General features: G+C 45.3%; 1 protein-coding gene across 1 annotated transcript in view; it reads right to left on the minus strand.

Annotated features, from left to right (window-relative positions):
- Positions 1-16290, minus strand: part of ZFPM2 (zinc finger protein, FOG family member 2) — a 456010-nt gene that overhangs the window by 255553 nt on the left and 184167 nt on the right. Inside the window, exon 4 of the mRNA XM_088442586.1 lies at positions 12233-12357. Coding sequence (XP_088298712.1) covers positions 12233-12357 — 125 coding nt within the window. The remainder of the gene's footprint in view (positions 1-12232; positions 12358-16290) is intronic.

Genomic DNA, 16290 nt, shown 5'->3' on the forward strand with positions numbered 1-16290 from the left:
TGTATGGGTCGGTGGCAGCTATGCTGGGCCGAAAAGAGACAGGGTCGTGCCGCAAGCCAGCCCCCTGTGACTGTCAAGGCTTATATACAGCCCCAGTCCATCCCTGCTTCAACCCCCTTTTCCACTCCTTCCCCCTAATATATCTTTAGCATTATTAGAATATAAATAGACCCCATACCAAAATGTGACACATTATGTGTTATATACAGTATATATAATAAATAAGGAATCTGACTTTTGTCAAAAAAGGTTGTATTTGCACCATACCCCAATAACCTTTTAAAAGACAGGAAACACTGTGCAGCTAAATGTACTTATCAAGACTAATACAGCTCAGAAATAAAACAAACTGAAATTAAATAAAAATGTTCTGCAATGTGTAACTCAACGACACCAACTCCATTGATACAACCGTGCACTACAATACGTAATGTCTATGACAAGCTATAAAGCTGGAGTATTTGTGGGGTCTGGCAGAAGGTCATGCAAGGCCATTAGAGTCTTCTCCTGAAAATCACTTTACCTGGTATTGTCTCCAGAAAACGTATTAGGAGAAGAGATCAATATCTCCACATACAGCATCTCTATGAGCAAAAACATGAACACATGTGACATATAGCTGAGAGATATAGTTTTCATCATTCTTAATAAAATGCAGAACCGAGGCACTGTGTTAAATAATTAACCCATAAATATGGCAGCCCATGTATTCAAATGACATTGTCGTTTGCGGTAAAATTTACTGAATTACACAGTCACTTAAGTGTCAGCCTGCAGAATAAATCAGTTTATCAATACAAATACAAATATAGACGGAATGTATAAATGCAAGCCCATATGGAATAGCTTATAAGTTGCAGGAACCGGCATACTGTTTTTCCGACGATTTAGCCAGCAGGTCTAAAGCGGCAATAATTTAAAAGGCAAAAGCAGCCTGGCTCGGCTAGGACCAATCGCGCCATTATGGCCCCGCTCCCCTGTTGTAACCTGGCATAGCGCAGTAAGGGGGCGGGCCGTGATGATGCAATTTGCGCTGCTATCATCAAATATGCAACAAAGTCAACGACTGTTCTATAATGAGGCAATTGTAATAGGTATCAGGATTTTGGGAAGCACCAGTTTCAAGAGGTTTTATAATCCCTAACAGAATATTACTTTAATATACCTTTGAACATTTTTTGCAACATCCCAGTCCAAACTACACCCATATTCACCCAAACAATGCCAACCATGAGGCAATGCTTAAATCTCAAAGACTCGCCCCTTTCTTCTGTGCTGAAATGAGGACTGCACCACCGGAATCGGCGCAGTAGCTAGTTATGCTTTCATTTATGTATGAAATGAGGGTACAAATGTAGTTATTTCAGGTAGCAGTGTGCTAAGGGCTCAACTTATCAATGGTACTTATTTCCAGTGGCATATATTGTTTAGTATCACAGTGATACTAACAAATATGGCGTAGGTACTTACTTACAGTACCATCACTTAACTGTCCAGCGAGGTCCCACATCGCCTTCTTCTTCGGTAGTGTTTTCTGTTGAGTTTCCAGCAGGTGAAATGCTGCTGGTTAATGCGCATATGCGACGTTGTCTCCACGTACTTCAATCCAGTGGAGACAAAGCAGAGCTTGGAAGGATTCGCTGAAGCCTGAAAGGGCGTACTAAGGGCCTGATTCAGAGCTGCTCGCTGCTAGTGAGTGCTCGCTCTGAATCAGGGCGTGTTTTCTTTTTTTTTTCTCCAGCCCGCTCGCAAAGCTGTGGGTGACCACCCACAGCTTGTGCGAGTGGCCTGGAGTCCGTTGCGATTATCGTGACCATCGGGCTTGCGACGAGACCCTGTGGTAGGGTCTCGGCTCCCGCAGGCCCGAGCGCTGTGCGCTTGCGAGCGCTGTGCGCTTGCGAGCGGCTCTGAATCAGCCACTAAGTCCTCATTGCCGCAAATAGTGACCGTACCGCTATATGTAGATGGCGAAAGTGGTACAGTCACAGTGGTAAAGCTAAGCTCACTGCCGCTTGCTATATACTCAACAGATGCCATAAACCTTTTTAGCGAGAGCTAAAGTAGTTATTTATAGCATGATGTGCTCTTAAATAGAACCCAGGCCCTGATTCAGAGCCGGACGCTCTGACAGAGCGCTCGCTCTGAATCAGGGCCGTCCCTCCTACTTTTTGGAGCGGCCTCCTGGCCGCTCGCATAGCTGTGGGTGACCACCCACAGCTATAGCGAGCGGCCAAAATGTTGGTCGCGATGGTCAAGACCATCGCGACCATCGGGCTTGCGACGAGACCCTTGCGGTAGGGTCTCACTGCCGCAAGCCCTGGAGTGCTTTTGGCTCTATCAGAGCCAAAAGCACTCCCACTGACATCACTAGTGATGTCAGTGGGGCCGGCCCCTGATGGTAGGCGTTCCCATGGGAACACCTCTGTCTGGGCAGCCACGCCCCCGGCACGCCCACCAAAGGGGGCGTGCTGTCAATCACCATCGACAGCACGCCCCCTTTGGTGCGAGACCCATAACGACGGCTTGGCCGTCGTTATTCGGGTCTCGCGCATGTGCACGACGGAGCCGCCTCTGTCGTGCGCATGCGCATTTGGGCAACATCGACCCGCTTGCGAGCGCTCAGTGCTCGCGAGCGGGTCTGAATCAGGCCCCCAATGTGCTCTTCTATAAGCAAAACAATTTGACAATTAAAATCGGTTGTTACAGTGTGACAATTTTCTGACATAAGTATGTGTTAGTCTCATGCATTAGAGACTCTGTATTGGCACAATGCTGTAAAGGCCAGGTTAGATCGCATTCAGTCAGATAAACTTATATTTTACTTCTTGCTAGGACTTAGCTATTCATATGAAGAGATACCAGCCACATGAGGGGATAGGCTATTTAAAGCACCTTTGTGCAACAGAAACTGTATATACGGGAGCTCATGTGATGACAATAGTCTCAGCAGGCATATTTTAGGCTCCTGGAAGCCCCTTACATAGCGATGCTTTATTTAGGCCTGTAATCAGAGTGTTTCCATCACACAGCTGACAATAGCCTATTGAAGTGTTCGCATTGAACTTATTCCCAGTGGCCTGCTTGTAGATCAGAGACAGCACATGTAAGATCTCACAACTTCCCCCAACACCGTGTAAAACAAACACAAATTATAGACGTGATACCAAACGCAGCCGAGGCATCGGTGAGGTCTCATACAGAGAATCGTTCATATTTATTTTCGGCTTATATAATGGGAGGGGGATGTGGGAGGCCAAAATGCAGTCGTTGAACAAAGCTCAATCTATATAGTGTCCGACTGCGGAGTAACGTATGCACAAATAAACCAAAACACGACTCATCTACTAAATATACTGTACTAATAACAATGGCATTAATACATTGTGCTGTTTTATGTAGATCTCCATTGCTTTAAATTAGGGATGTGCAGGCTCGGATAGGTTCGAGTTTGCACGTGGAGTTCGGATTTTTCCCTCCAAAAAAACGGAACTCAGAACGAGGCAAAACGTCATCTTGCATGGACGAACATCATCATTCCTGGTCTTTTGTCCAGGAATGATGATGTTCGTCCATGTAAGATGACGTTTTGCCTCGTTCTGAGTTCCGTTTTTTTGGAGGGAAAAATCCGAACTCCACGTGCAAACTCGAACCTATCCGAGCCTGCACATCCCTACTTTAAATACAAAATACAGGGGCACCGAAAGGGAAGCACTAATTACCAAAGCCCAGGCTTGTCTAAGGGGTTCAGCAGGGGTACAGGGATCTCTAAGGTGCCTAACAGGGACCCTGCCAGCTGTGTAGAGGGACGAATGCTCCTACGTTATCAATCCTACAACAAAGAGTTCCAGTATCATGATTTTGGCACTGTGTTAGGGAGTCTAATTCACTTTTCACTTACAGGGGCATACGTATTTATTAAACAAATGTTGTGTGACCCCTGGATGTATTATGGGAATAACGCGGCAGAGATCGCCATTTCCGATCGCAATAGCAGCCCCCATTTTTTCATATAGGGGTTGCTATATTGTAAGTTTGGCCCCATTAGCTAACATCATCTTAAGGCATACTTACTTGCCTACTTTTTTTTTTCCTCCCCAGGAGAAGCCCATGTCGCATCATAAGCCCCGCCCCCTCAGGGTATTAGCGCATATTTAAATAGGGGCGGGGCCAAATGTTGCGATTCTGATGGAATCGCCTCGTTAAGCCCCGCCCCCTACTCGGAGACCCCCGATCACCATGGAAACTCTCCCCATTCTGCACACGTCACTAGGAAGTGGGCAGGAATGCGGGAGAAATGCGGGGGGGTTACCCGAAAAATCGTGAGCCTCCCGCGACTTCCGGGAGAGTAGGCATGTACGTCTTAAGGTGATGTCAGTCACTGTAGCCTATAGGCTACATATAGCATAATTTAAGGGGAGAGCCTCCCCGGTAACAATCACTCGCAAATGCGCTGTCTGATGCCCGCACTTGCGCAGTAGGACCCGCAGCATTAAGTAAAGCGATCGCTGATGCATCCGGTGCGGTACAGAATTTATTATTGAATGACAGCAATACATTTTTTAAATCATTTTATTTAAAACCCAAATAATTGATAAATGAGCCCCATAGTAACAGTACAATTGCAATGGTGATTGGTGAACATAACATAAATGATAACAGAGAATAATAACACATATTAAAGTGTATTAGATAATAGCTCATCTCAGACACTGCTTGCAGATCCAAGACAGCACATGTACAAATCTCTGTTTCTGACATAGGCCAGCTCTGCCAGGCTAGCGTCACACACAGGATGCTTCTGGCATAGGCAAAGCTACATCGGACCTGCTATATTTTTCCTATGTCCGGTTAAGAAAAGGGTCATATTTTATACATTACATTGTGATGGCGGCAATAGTCTCTTACACGTACATGTTGTTATTGTATTGTTGATAGTCACGTTATTCTTATTTATTTGCCTTGTACGGTCTTGATGTGCATTGAACAGGCTTCCATAGTCATTAACAGCAGCCTCTGAATCCTGTCTAGAATATGTACCTATCTGCAGCATCTAACAGCTCAGAGTAAGGAGCTTTTCTCACCAAGCACCTTCTAAATGTCCTTTGTTAAAAGGTCTCACATCTGAAAAGTCATTTCAACTTACATGATTCACAGTCAGGATTAGTATATGAAGAGGCTGCTAAACATAAAGGATCGATTGGAGAGAAAGTAACTGGCTACGCTACTAGCGTATATATGATGCAGTCTGTCCAAATTAAGGCCGTCGGGTCTGCCGTGTACATGGTGTGAATAAAGCACCCGCATTAAATCAATTATAAGCTGATATTTGTTACTCCATAGTCTCAATGAGGTCAGAAATGGTGTCTTTGGTCACTGGCATTTTATTACATGAGCGAGGGTCTATGTTAGCCAATAGGACAAACACAGGGTCAGTTTGTGCCAGAAAGAATGGGAATTTACATATAAAAGAGACATTTTTATTACTAATTACAAATATATTATAAGCTTATGAGACCCAAAGGTCACAATTTTGGCCAATGTACCAAATCCGTGACAAGTAGCTTTTAAAGACCCAGATTGGCTTTAACATGATGCAGTATTCAACCAAACCTGTGCATGTAAGATTTGGGAATACAAAGGGGAATCCAACCAGGTGGCTAATTTCCCTGCGCGGTAAAACAAAGGTTAATGCGTTGAAACCCACTAATTGCGCGCAAAGTGCGGACTCAATGGGCTTTCCCCGCACCCTAACCCTCACAGGTACCTTTTCTCATAGACTTTTCCTTGCAGCTACTGAAGCTGCGAGGAAAATTACACTTCTGGGAAATGATGGGCGGGGTTAACCCCGGCATGCCTACCCTCCCGATTTGGTCGGGAGCCCACCGAATATCGGTTGCCGCTCCCGACCCCCCGGAAAGGCAGGCAAGCCTCCTGGCCCGGAAAGGCAGGCAAGCCTCCTGGCTACTGCATGCCCCACCGACTACCTATTAGTAACCCCCGCAGCGGAGGGCCCGATTATGTGATTTGCGCTGAATCGCGTCATCGTGGCACCGCCCCCTGCTTCACAATGCCTTTATTTTCGCTATTTTGGGGACGGGGCCACGATGACGCGATTGTGCAGCTCCGCCCCTGGCCCCACCCCCAACATGGAGCCATTGCCCGGCCACGCCCCCCACTGTTTGCAGGTATTCAGCTCCCTCCCGGAAGGAGGGAGAGGGAGCTGAATGTCGGCAAGTATGGGTTAACCCCGAGGCTAATTAGAGTCCCCTCAAAGGGGCTGATTTTGAGGTGAGAGCAAGGCAAAAAAGCAAGTACCATTGTATCTGGAACAGATTATGTGGCAATGCAAGGGGTGCAAATAGATGTATTTGTTTTGCTCACAGGCTAAATACTGGCTGCTGTTACATGTAGGCCACAAATGCTGGACAGCTTTAATTTTACACTGCAATTTAGATTTGAGCTATGACATGCCCCTCTCACATCTAAATCTCTCTATACATGTTATATCTGCCCCACCTGCAGTACAGCATGGTTTTACCAAAGTATGAAGTTAAAGTTACTTACTCTCTTTTGCTTTGTTCCCAACTCAGAATCAGCCCAAAGCTCCTCCTTTATGCACAGTATAGCCAAAGGGATACCTCACAGATTGGCCTCCGAATCCAGAAAGCGTGCAATACCGTATCTGTGAGAAGAGTTGTGCCGGGTACACACTCACACGACGGATCGGTCAAAAGATCAATTCACTGTCCTGGCGGGCCGATTGGTTAGCTTTAACACTTACTAATCGGCCGCTCGATACGTCTGGTCTGACATCACAACTGGGCGCCTAGTTGTGATGTCAGGGTCGCCGGTCCCTGCAGCCAGTGGGGGTGAATCAGCTGCAGACGCATTTGCTATCGCAGCTGCAGCCCTTGGTAATGCGGCAGGAGGCTTCATGCCTCATGCATGCACTAATGATCCGAGTTGCATCCTTGGGCACAGCATCGGATCATTTGTGCTACCATCGTCCATGGGGTCACGCAAGCCGGACACCGGGGATGAGTAAAAGAGGCCAGGAAATCTCCTTCAGCCGACAGAGGCCCTGGTCTCTCCACTCCTCCACAACAGCGGCAATGTGACTTCATTTTGAGAAGAGGCGCCAGTCTGCTATAGGTCGGAGGAGTGGTGGCCGCAGACGGTCAGGTGCTGTGCATTACAGGAATTGGCTGCATTACACGAAGGAGGAGTTGTAATGTGCGGTCTTTTAACTAAAAAGACTACACATTAGAACTCCTGCTCCGTTCATTGCAGGGGCCGTGCAGCCTGTTCCTATAATGCACAGCACCTCCATCCTGCTCCACTGTGGTACCGCCTACTCCTCCCTGGTGGTATCAGCCTCCTTTTCTTCAATGGTGGTGGCCTCTTCCTCCCCTGTGGTACCGCTTCTGCCTCCTTGGTGGTCCCGCCGTCCTCTGCTTCCATGGTGGTAGCCTCCACCCCCCCTCCTTTGGTACGGCCTCTGTCTCCCCAATGGCCCCTTCCTCATCCGTGGTGCCGCAATTTCTGGGAGTGCGCAGAGTAATTACATCCAACATCCGCTGTACAAACTGGCAAAGTGCCCATCTGTATCAGCCCCATCATATCTGTGCCAGCGCAAAGCGAGCTTCATGACCTGACATTCCAAAGTTATTTCTACATATTAGTGAGTGTTCAACATTTTAGTTTGGGTGCAATACATTATTTTCCTACTAAAACAGAGATCAATGATATAACCTGAACACAAGCTAAAATGAAGAATAATGTATTAACCTCTTTCTACAATATATAGCGCCTACATATTAATCAGCCCTATACTGAGATTATTTTGTCATTGACATCAGACCCTGCCCCAGTGGAGCTTACAATCTAATTTCCCTACCACATGAACACACACTAGGGTCATATATTAGAAATTAATACTATTCTGCTACGTTAGTAGGCATCAGGATGAAAATGATGCAGCAATGTACTATGAAGTATGAACCAGAACTGAACATTACAATAATAGTATGCACTGGGCTTGTGAGCAAGAACAGGGTTCGACTGGCCCACAGGGATACAGGGGAAATCCCCATTGGGCCCCACTGCCTAAAGGGCCCACTCCCTCTTTTAGGTGTCATGTTCTAGAGTGTGCACTGAATTGTACATTATTACTCTATTAGAGGGTCAGTTAGCTTGTGGAGCATGACCACTGATAACATTGGGCCTGTGTTTGCTTCTATAGAAACGACACCAAGATTTGCCAAATGGTTAGAGCCAAGCAACTGTGGTGGCTGGCCACACCCCTTCTAGTGCATGACCACACCTACACAACCCTGGTGGGCCCTTCAAGTCAAAACTCTGGAGTATACCTAAGTATGAAAGGAAAGGCTCTGCCTCACCTCACCGCACATCACTGATTTATACCCCAGTCCAACACTAAGCAAGAGTACTGTGCAATGTATCAATATAAATTGCAGTACCTTAGCACTATGCAGACATGTGTCATGCATCTGCTCTATAGTCAGCAATACTGTATCTAGTCATGCAAAATGAGCATCATATAAATACACAGTATATAATATACAGTACATCCAAACTGCATTAAATACCATGCAATCACGCAGCATTTTCACAAGACTCACATTATACTGTACAACCATTCACTATGTATCATAATGGGGTATGTTCATTGTAGCACCTACTTGTATATTACACTTCTGAATTTTTTACTATTCAACTATGCATTCTGGTTTAAGTTTAATCACTGCAGTACAGTGGGGCAGATGTATTATAGCGTTATAGCGGCACTTATCGTGCCGCTATAACGCTTCCTGCTTCGCCTAGTGCTCATGCGCTGTGTCTCAGTCCCGGCCGGCTCCACTGAGCATACGCGGGATCTCGCAAGCATCGCGAGATCCCGCGTCCAGCGCTGTCCCTGCTATGGGGATAGGGCATTGCCAGGCTGCAGCTGTCGATAGCGACAGCTGCAGCGGGCGGAATGGTCAGTCGAACTGACCGTTCATACATAGCGGCCCTGTCATTTACCACCCAAAGCCCCAATCATACATGGGGGAGAAGCAGTATCAGCGCACATAACATGCGCTGATGCCGCTTTGGCGGTTCATACATCCCCCCCACTATACTGTATATATGGTCGTATGTGTGCAACACTTACTTTACCTAAAACACACATATCTCACAGTGACATACAAATATTTCTATACATGGAATATTTACACATGATGACAGGGATGCTGTACAGTTTTTATATCCTGTCATTGTTTGATGTAGAGTAAAGGGTATCCAGTCACACTGTTGTCAGATGACTGTCCGGACCCAGAAGACGCCACCGAAACCAGGTAAAGGGAAGAAAAAACTAAACTTATTTTTATAAGGATAAACACTATTTTATAATATTGTATGCAGTGGCTAACTTCTTTCTTATCTTTTTCATTCCCCCCCATCTTTCTAACTGCTCTAACCTACTCCTACCCCTCCCCCTGTTCCATCCAAGTTAGGATTGCACAGAAAACAGTAGTATTGTTAATTGATCTGTCTGTGGACGGTTCACTTTTACTGTGAAACGTGTGATTTCTGGGTACGGAACTAATCCATCATGTTGGAGTGTTGTGTACGCCTAGGCAGAGTTTTGTGCTCGTTTCTGAAGTGCGGACAGAGATTGAGAGTGCAGAAGGATTGATATGTCTGTCTATGGCTCACTCTTAATGTGAAATGCGTGGTTTCTGGGTACGGAAGTCATCCGTCTCGTGGGAGTGTGGTGGAAGTGTAGGCAGCGTTTTGTGATCGTTTCTGAAGTGCGGACAGAGATTGAGAGTGCACAAGGATTGATCTGTCCGTCGATGGCTCACTCTTACTGTGAAATGCGTGGTTTCTGGGTACGGAAGTCGTCCGTCTCGTGGGAGTGTGGTGGAAGTGTAGGCAGAGTTTTGTGCTCATTTCTGAAGTGCGGACAGAGATTGAGAGTGCAGAAGGATTGATCTGTCCGTCGATGGCTCACTCTTACTGTGAAATGCATGGCCGGGCGCAGATGCATCAGACTCATAATCAGGCCCATAATTATAGTTGAACAGTTCAGACAATGGGGGTCACATATTTACATATTTGCATTCCAATATGTTTACAAGATACTGAGCTCCTAAACACACCATGCAACCCACTATATTAGTCCTGGTACTATTTTAGTATTGGTATATAAATAAGCTTTCAGCTCTTTTCTCTTACATTACAGTACATGTATACTCTAGTATAGGGTCCCTGAAATACCCCATTAATCAGGGACATATATGAATTACACAGGTGTGACAGGGCCATAACAGAGCACAAATGCACTCTTTGTCAGCTCCGACCCCCAAGTGTGCGACATGCATGACATCATGGGCCGGGGTCGACAGTACTGGTAAGTGCAGTGCTGACTGTGTGTCCTGAGGATCTCTGGTCTGCTGCAGGATTCTCCAGACGGCACTGTGCAAGTGATCCTGGCTGCAGGGTATCATTACAGGCACCCAGCAAGCCAGATGCAAGAGCTATGATGTGGAGATAGTGCCTCCCACAAAGACTTTGTGATCTGTGGGGTGGCACCGGTCTCACACCCCTAGTTAGAGCCCTGCTGTGTGATTCATATGTGTCCATGGGCGTAGCTATAGAGGGTGCAAGGAGTGCCACTGCTATGGGGCCGAGGCTTAAGGGGCCTCGGACCAAGTTCATATAGTTGTCTATCAAGTTCCCAAAATTGCCTGCTAAGAAATTGGGTTCAGCCCATTGCCCAGGCTCATCATCAGCGATCTCTCCCTCTCAATTAAACTCTACACTGATATGATCCATCTCCCACACTGCTGTTTCAGAGTAGGCTTCTCCTTACAACCATTCTGAAGCTGGGGGTGGGAATTGAGCTCCGAGATTACGACTCTCCCAGAAAGGGACAGTTTGCCTCAATTAGGAAGATTTCCACTCAAAATGGTACAGCCTGCATTATGAAATATCCCTCTCAGGTAGGAGCTGGTTGGTCCCTGTCCCCTGTGTAGCATAATGTGTACTGGAGACACTGTGTGGCATAATGTGTACTGGAGGCACTGTGTGGCATCATGTGTACTGGAGGCACTGTGTGGCATAATGTGTGTTGAAGAAACTTTGTAGCATAATGTGTACTGGAGGCACTGTGTAGCATAATGTGTACTGGAGGCAATGTGTGGCATAATGTGTACTGGAGGCACTGTGTGGCATAATGTGTACTGGAGACACTGTGTGGCATAATGTGTTCTGGAGACACTGTGTGGCATAATGTGTACTGGAGGCACAGTGTGGCATAATGTGTACTGGCAGCTCTACAATGTGGCATACTGTGAACTGTGGGAATACAATGTGGCATAATATGAACTGGTGACATAATGTGAACTAGGGCACTTCTATGGGGATTAAAGTGAACTAGGGCCCTACTGTGGTGTATAAAATGAGCTAGGGCACTATTACTGTATGATCTATAAAATGAACTAGGGCAATATTATGGTGTATTAAAGGCACAACCACTGTGGAGATTAGTATTGGGGAGGGGGGTCCTCCAAAATGTTGCTATGGTGTCCACAGAGTTCTGGTTACGCCCCAGTATGTGTCCCTGATTAAAGAGATACTATACTATAGTTCAGGGGTTCCCAACCACGGTCCTCAAGGCACACTAACAGTCCAGGTTTTAGGGATAGCCATAATTGAGCACAGGTATCTTAATTAGTACCTCAGTTATTTTCATTTAACCACCTGTGCTGAAGAATGGATATCACTAAAACCAGGACTGTTAGTGTGCCTTGAGGACCGAGCTTGGGAAACACTGCTATAGATACTATAGCAACCCTAACCCAGTAGTCACTACATGTGTTGGAACATCATCCAGAGGCAGCACATGCAAAAGGGAAGGAGGACATTTATTAGACAGAACGTGTATTTTATCTGACACCTAAGACACTCCACAAGCGGGTTAAAAATTTGAATTCCAAATATTTATCTCCACAATCAATCATGTATTATGACAATACATCATGTGACTTTACGTGAGAATACATCATGTGACTTTATGTGACAATACATCATGTGACTTTATGTGACGATACATCATGTGACTTTATGTGACGATACATCATGTGACTTTATGTGAGAATACATCATGTGACTTTATGTGAGAATGTACCATTGTTGACTTGATAAAAAAAAACCAGCCACATACCAAAGTGCTGCTATCATTGTGCAAATCCATCTTGCCAGCAAAAGGCCCCCACGTCGTTCCAACTGGTAGCTGTTGTCGGCTCTGGACCCTGTTCTCTCCATCCTTCTGAAAAACTTCCAGCTCTCCTGCGCAGACACAAAATGAGACATGTACTGAGCACTCTCTTGTTCCTCGACAACAGTCACATCCCTGTCTGTCTGTCTTACAAAGAATCAAAATAACTTACAACAATTGTCAAAACGTCACTCGTATAATACTGGCAATTTACCCTATCAACTGTATATTACTAGAAATCAGTATTTCTCAGATACAGAAAACGTGCTAATACGTTAAGACCGGAATGTGCCCCCTCATTTGGGAACTTTTACTGATTATTGATTCAGATGGAGCAGACTTTTGTGATGTTTTATTGTGAAGATGTCATCACCTGTCACAGCTAATACTCTTTCACTTCAGAGGATGACAAAGACCTATTTAACAGGTGAGCCAAGGAAGTGATATGTTGCAATAAAATCTACTTCATCTGTAAATTGTCCTCTTTATCTCAGAATGATACATATTATCTATTCCTTGGAATATTCTTTCAGTACAATTCTTGATTGGTGCAAACTCCTCACAGATAATAGGATGAAAATCCCTTACAGATCCATTAAACGAATATTGTCATATGATCTTTTAGTAATGCTCGCACATACTGTATACTGCAGAACTTACAGGACTTTATTCAGACCATGGGGCCTATTCATCATCACTTAATTTTTGCAAAAACAGGTGAAAATTAACATTTTCACCGGCAATTTTAAAAATTTAGTTTTCGGGCCATTCATCAGGTAGGTATAGCAGGAGATATCACAGATATCTCCTGCTTACCTTCCCCTGGTGGAATGGCCCGTTGTCCCCATACAATGGGGACAGAATTCATCAAGCTTGAGTGTGGGAGCATTCGCCGTCTTCAGATGGCTCGGAACCCGCTCCGAGTCCCGGGTTGCAAAGAGGGATCCCTCCGCCCCTGTCCGACTCCTTCTGATGGACATCGGGGCTCATGTGTGCATGCGTGATCTGTAGGTCATGCATGCGCACTAGCGTCACTGCTGTGAAAGGAGCAGTGAAAAGATTCAATGCTCCGAAAAGGATCAGTGAAGCCTCTCGTGGGACAGCTGATTTTCGGATCAGCTGTCACCATGCCGGAGCAATGCTGAATTGCTCCGGATTCTGCGGCGAGTTAGAATGTTAATTAACATCATGAACAGACCCCCAAATGTATTAAGTCTACATAAGATTTTAAAGACTTAACAGCTCTGAGAGAGAGAGAGACAGAGATAGACGGACTGATTCATTACGGATCGTAAATGCGAATACAATAGCGATTACGCACGCAGTTCAACTGCGATACTATGCTAATTCATAACATAACATAGGACGCCCACTTTACCTTACACACATCCATAATGTTTAGCAAGACTGCAAAACCATCGGTACAATCGAGTACGCACACTTGCACAAGCTCTGACCTTACTCAGGAATTGCTAACTTCAGCGCACACTATCCGGCCCGCAGTGGATAATTTATGCACACCTCTGCAACGGTGTTCAAACACACTGGCGCACATGCGTTTCCCCACCACCGTCCCCACCCACAAATGGCACTTCCTGTCAATCACTCTGGGATGGGTCTGTGTAGTCACTGCGATCGCAGTCCCGATCGTAGTGACCGGCTCGCGCACTGCGAAGCATACGCATGCACAGAACGCAACAATCGGCCGATTGCGTGCATATTAGCAACTGCGATCCAAGCTGAATCAGGCCCAGAGACAGATACACAAAATTATTTTCTGTAAAGTCCCCATTATATGCAATTGTGGAATGAATAATATTATATTGACTACATTGTTACACTATTTTATTTATAAATTACATATACAGTATAAGTAACTTTATGTGTGTGTATTGATGAAAGTAAAATGTATAATATACCTTTATGGTGAGGAATTAAGACATTACTGATACTTTAGATTACTAGAGGATTTATTACTTAGGGTGCATTCATATCCTTTACAAATTGAGTATGTTTATTAAGGACCGTTATCCGTATAACCAAGTGGGTGAAAACTGTGGTAATGTTTGCTAGTCTCTTTTAATAAAGTGAAATATTATAAGTGGCATAAGAGACTACGGGGTCTATTACTAAGGGGTCTATTTACTAAGCAGATTTAGGAGACAGAGTGAAAAGTGATAAGAAAGTGATAACGTGCCAGCCAATCAGCTCCCAACTGTCATCTCACAGGCTGTGTTTGAAAAATGACAGTTGGGAGCTGATTGGCTGGCACCTTATCACTTTCTTATCACTTTTCACTCTGTCTCCTAACACTGCTTAGTAAATAGACCCTTAAGCCTTGGATGGAGATAAAGGCAACGTATCAGCCAATCAGCTCCATGTCACAGGCTGTGTTTGAAAAATGACAGTTAGGAGCTGATTGGTTGGTACTTTATCTCCGTCCACTTTATCTCCATCCAAGGCTTAGTAAATGGACCTCATAAGTTCCAGTCATTTCAGTGATAAAGAAAACAGACAAGTATATGGTATTTAGTTGGGTTAGACTCTTTTCTATGTTCATAGACGTGGCACATTTGGAAACAACACAGCAAGTTTAATCACATAATAAAAGACACAAGACTTGATAATATGAAGGCTGACATCATTCAAAACTAATTTAATCTCTGTTCCCGTCTGCTCGTTGTTTGGGTACATGTAAGCAAATATGATTTGATCACCTAAATGTCCAAACTTACATGTGTGATTATCTGTAGTTTATAGTTTGGAAGGGGAACGTTTATACTTCACGGCGTTGCTCGTCCAGTTATCACAGTGATTATCTGTCGCGTCATTCTTTTACCAGTGGCTCCATGCAAAGAACAACTGTTTTTGGAAGTGTCTGTCTCCATGTTGGAGTTTGTGTTTACGTAATTGCCTGTAACAGGCAGACATAGCTCGTTCAGCAAAATGAATACTCTCAGGGTCAAAACCCAGTGAGTGTTCTGAAATCCTGCTGTTAAATAGTTCTATTAATATACCCTGATAATTGTACTGTGACTGCAAGGCTATCCAAAATGTTGTACACACGCAACATTGGACCTCATTCAGAGGCGGTCGCACGGAGCGATTGGTCGTAGCGAGCGATGTTTTTTTCAACTGCGCATGCGTGTACATGGCAGTGCGCGTGCGCAAGCCTTTCTTTCCGACCGCAATCCTCTTGCTCGTTAGTCACTACGAGGTCGTAGCTGAGATTGACATTTTGTGCCGTTTGTGGGTGGTTACAGGGGAAGGTGCTTGTGAACGGGGGTGTGGTGGTGCGCACGCAGGCGTGGTTGACCTTAAAAAGGGCGTTTTAAGGGCGTGTATATATTACTGAGCGAGTCATCACACACGTCATCTCGTTGCAATAACGACGCGACTGCTCGCAGAGCTAAGGGTAGCCCAGGGTCTACCTTAAGCATTGCGAGTGCTGGCGATGTTTTCTGCCTCAACCGATGTCTGTAGGCAATTAACACTCTAGCAGGTGTTAATCGTGCTGACGTAGGTTGCCGCCTGCGACCGACTCTGAATTAGGCCGTAGAGATAGGAGGTGTGCTTTCATTGTTGTGGGTGTTTCCGCGCTTACGATGTGCGTTGCGACTGAGCGCTCGTTTTGCATATTCTCGATCACTTTGGGTGCTACCGATCGCTCCCGAGCGACCGCCTCTGAATGAGGTCCATTGTTCAGAGTTGGACACATTTTGCATCTAAGCGCAAACATATAATACACCCGTGGGAAAAAAGAAATCGAATTTTGCTACCTATGCAGAGATACGACCAATTCTGCATAGGTAGCAAAAGCAACTCCCTCCCCATGCAAGTAACAGGGGCAGATGTGGCAGGAAAATGACAGAAGATTCGGCTTCACTGTGGGTATACAAGCTGCTCAAAAGCACACTACGCAACTCATACACATTGCAGTACATGTAAGGAAAGTGTTAATAATAAGTACCCAAATCGTATGGAACATGTTAAAAGCAAATCGA

The sequence above is a fragment of the Taudactylus pleione genome, unplaced genomic scaffold (genome assembly GCF_031769625.1).
Source record: "Taudactylus pleione unplaced genomic scaffold, aTauple2 ptg000314l, whole genome shotgun sequence".
Classification (NCBI taxonomy): Eukaryota; Metazoa; Chordata; class Amphibia; order Anura; family Myobatrachidae; genus Taudactylus; species Taudactylus pleione.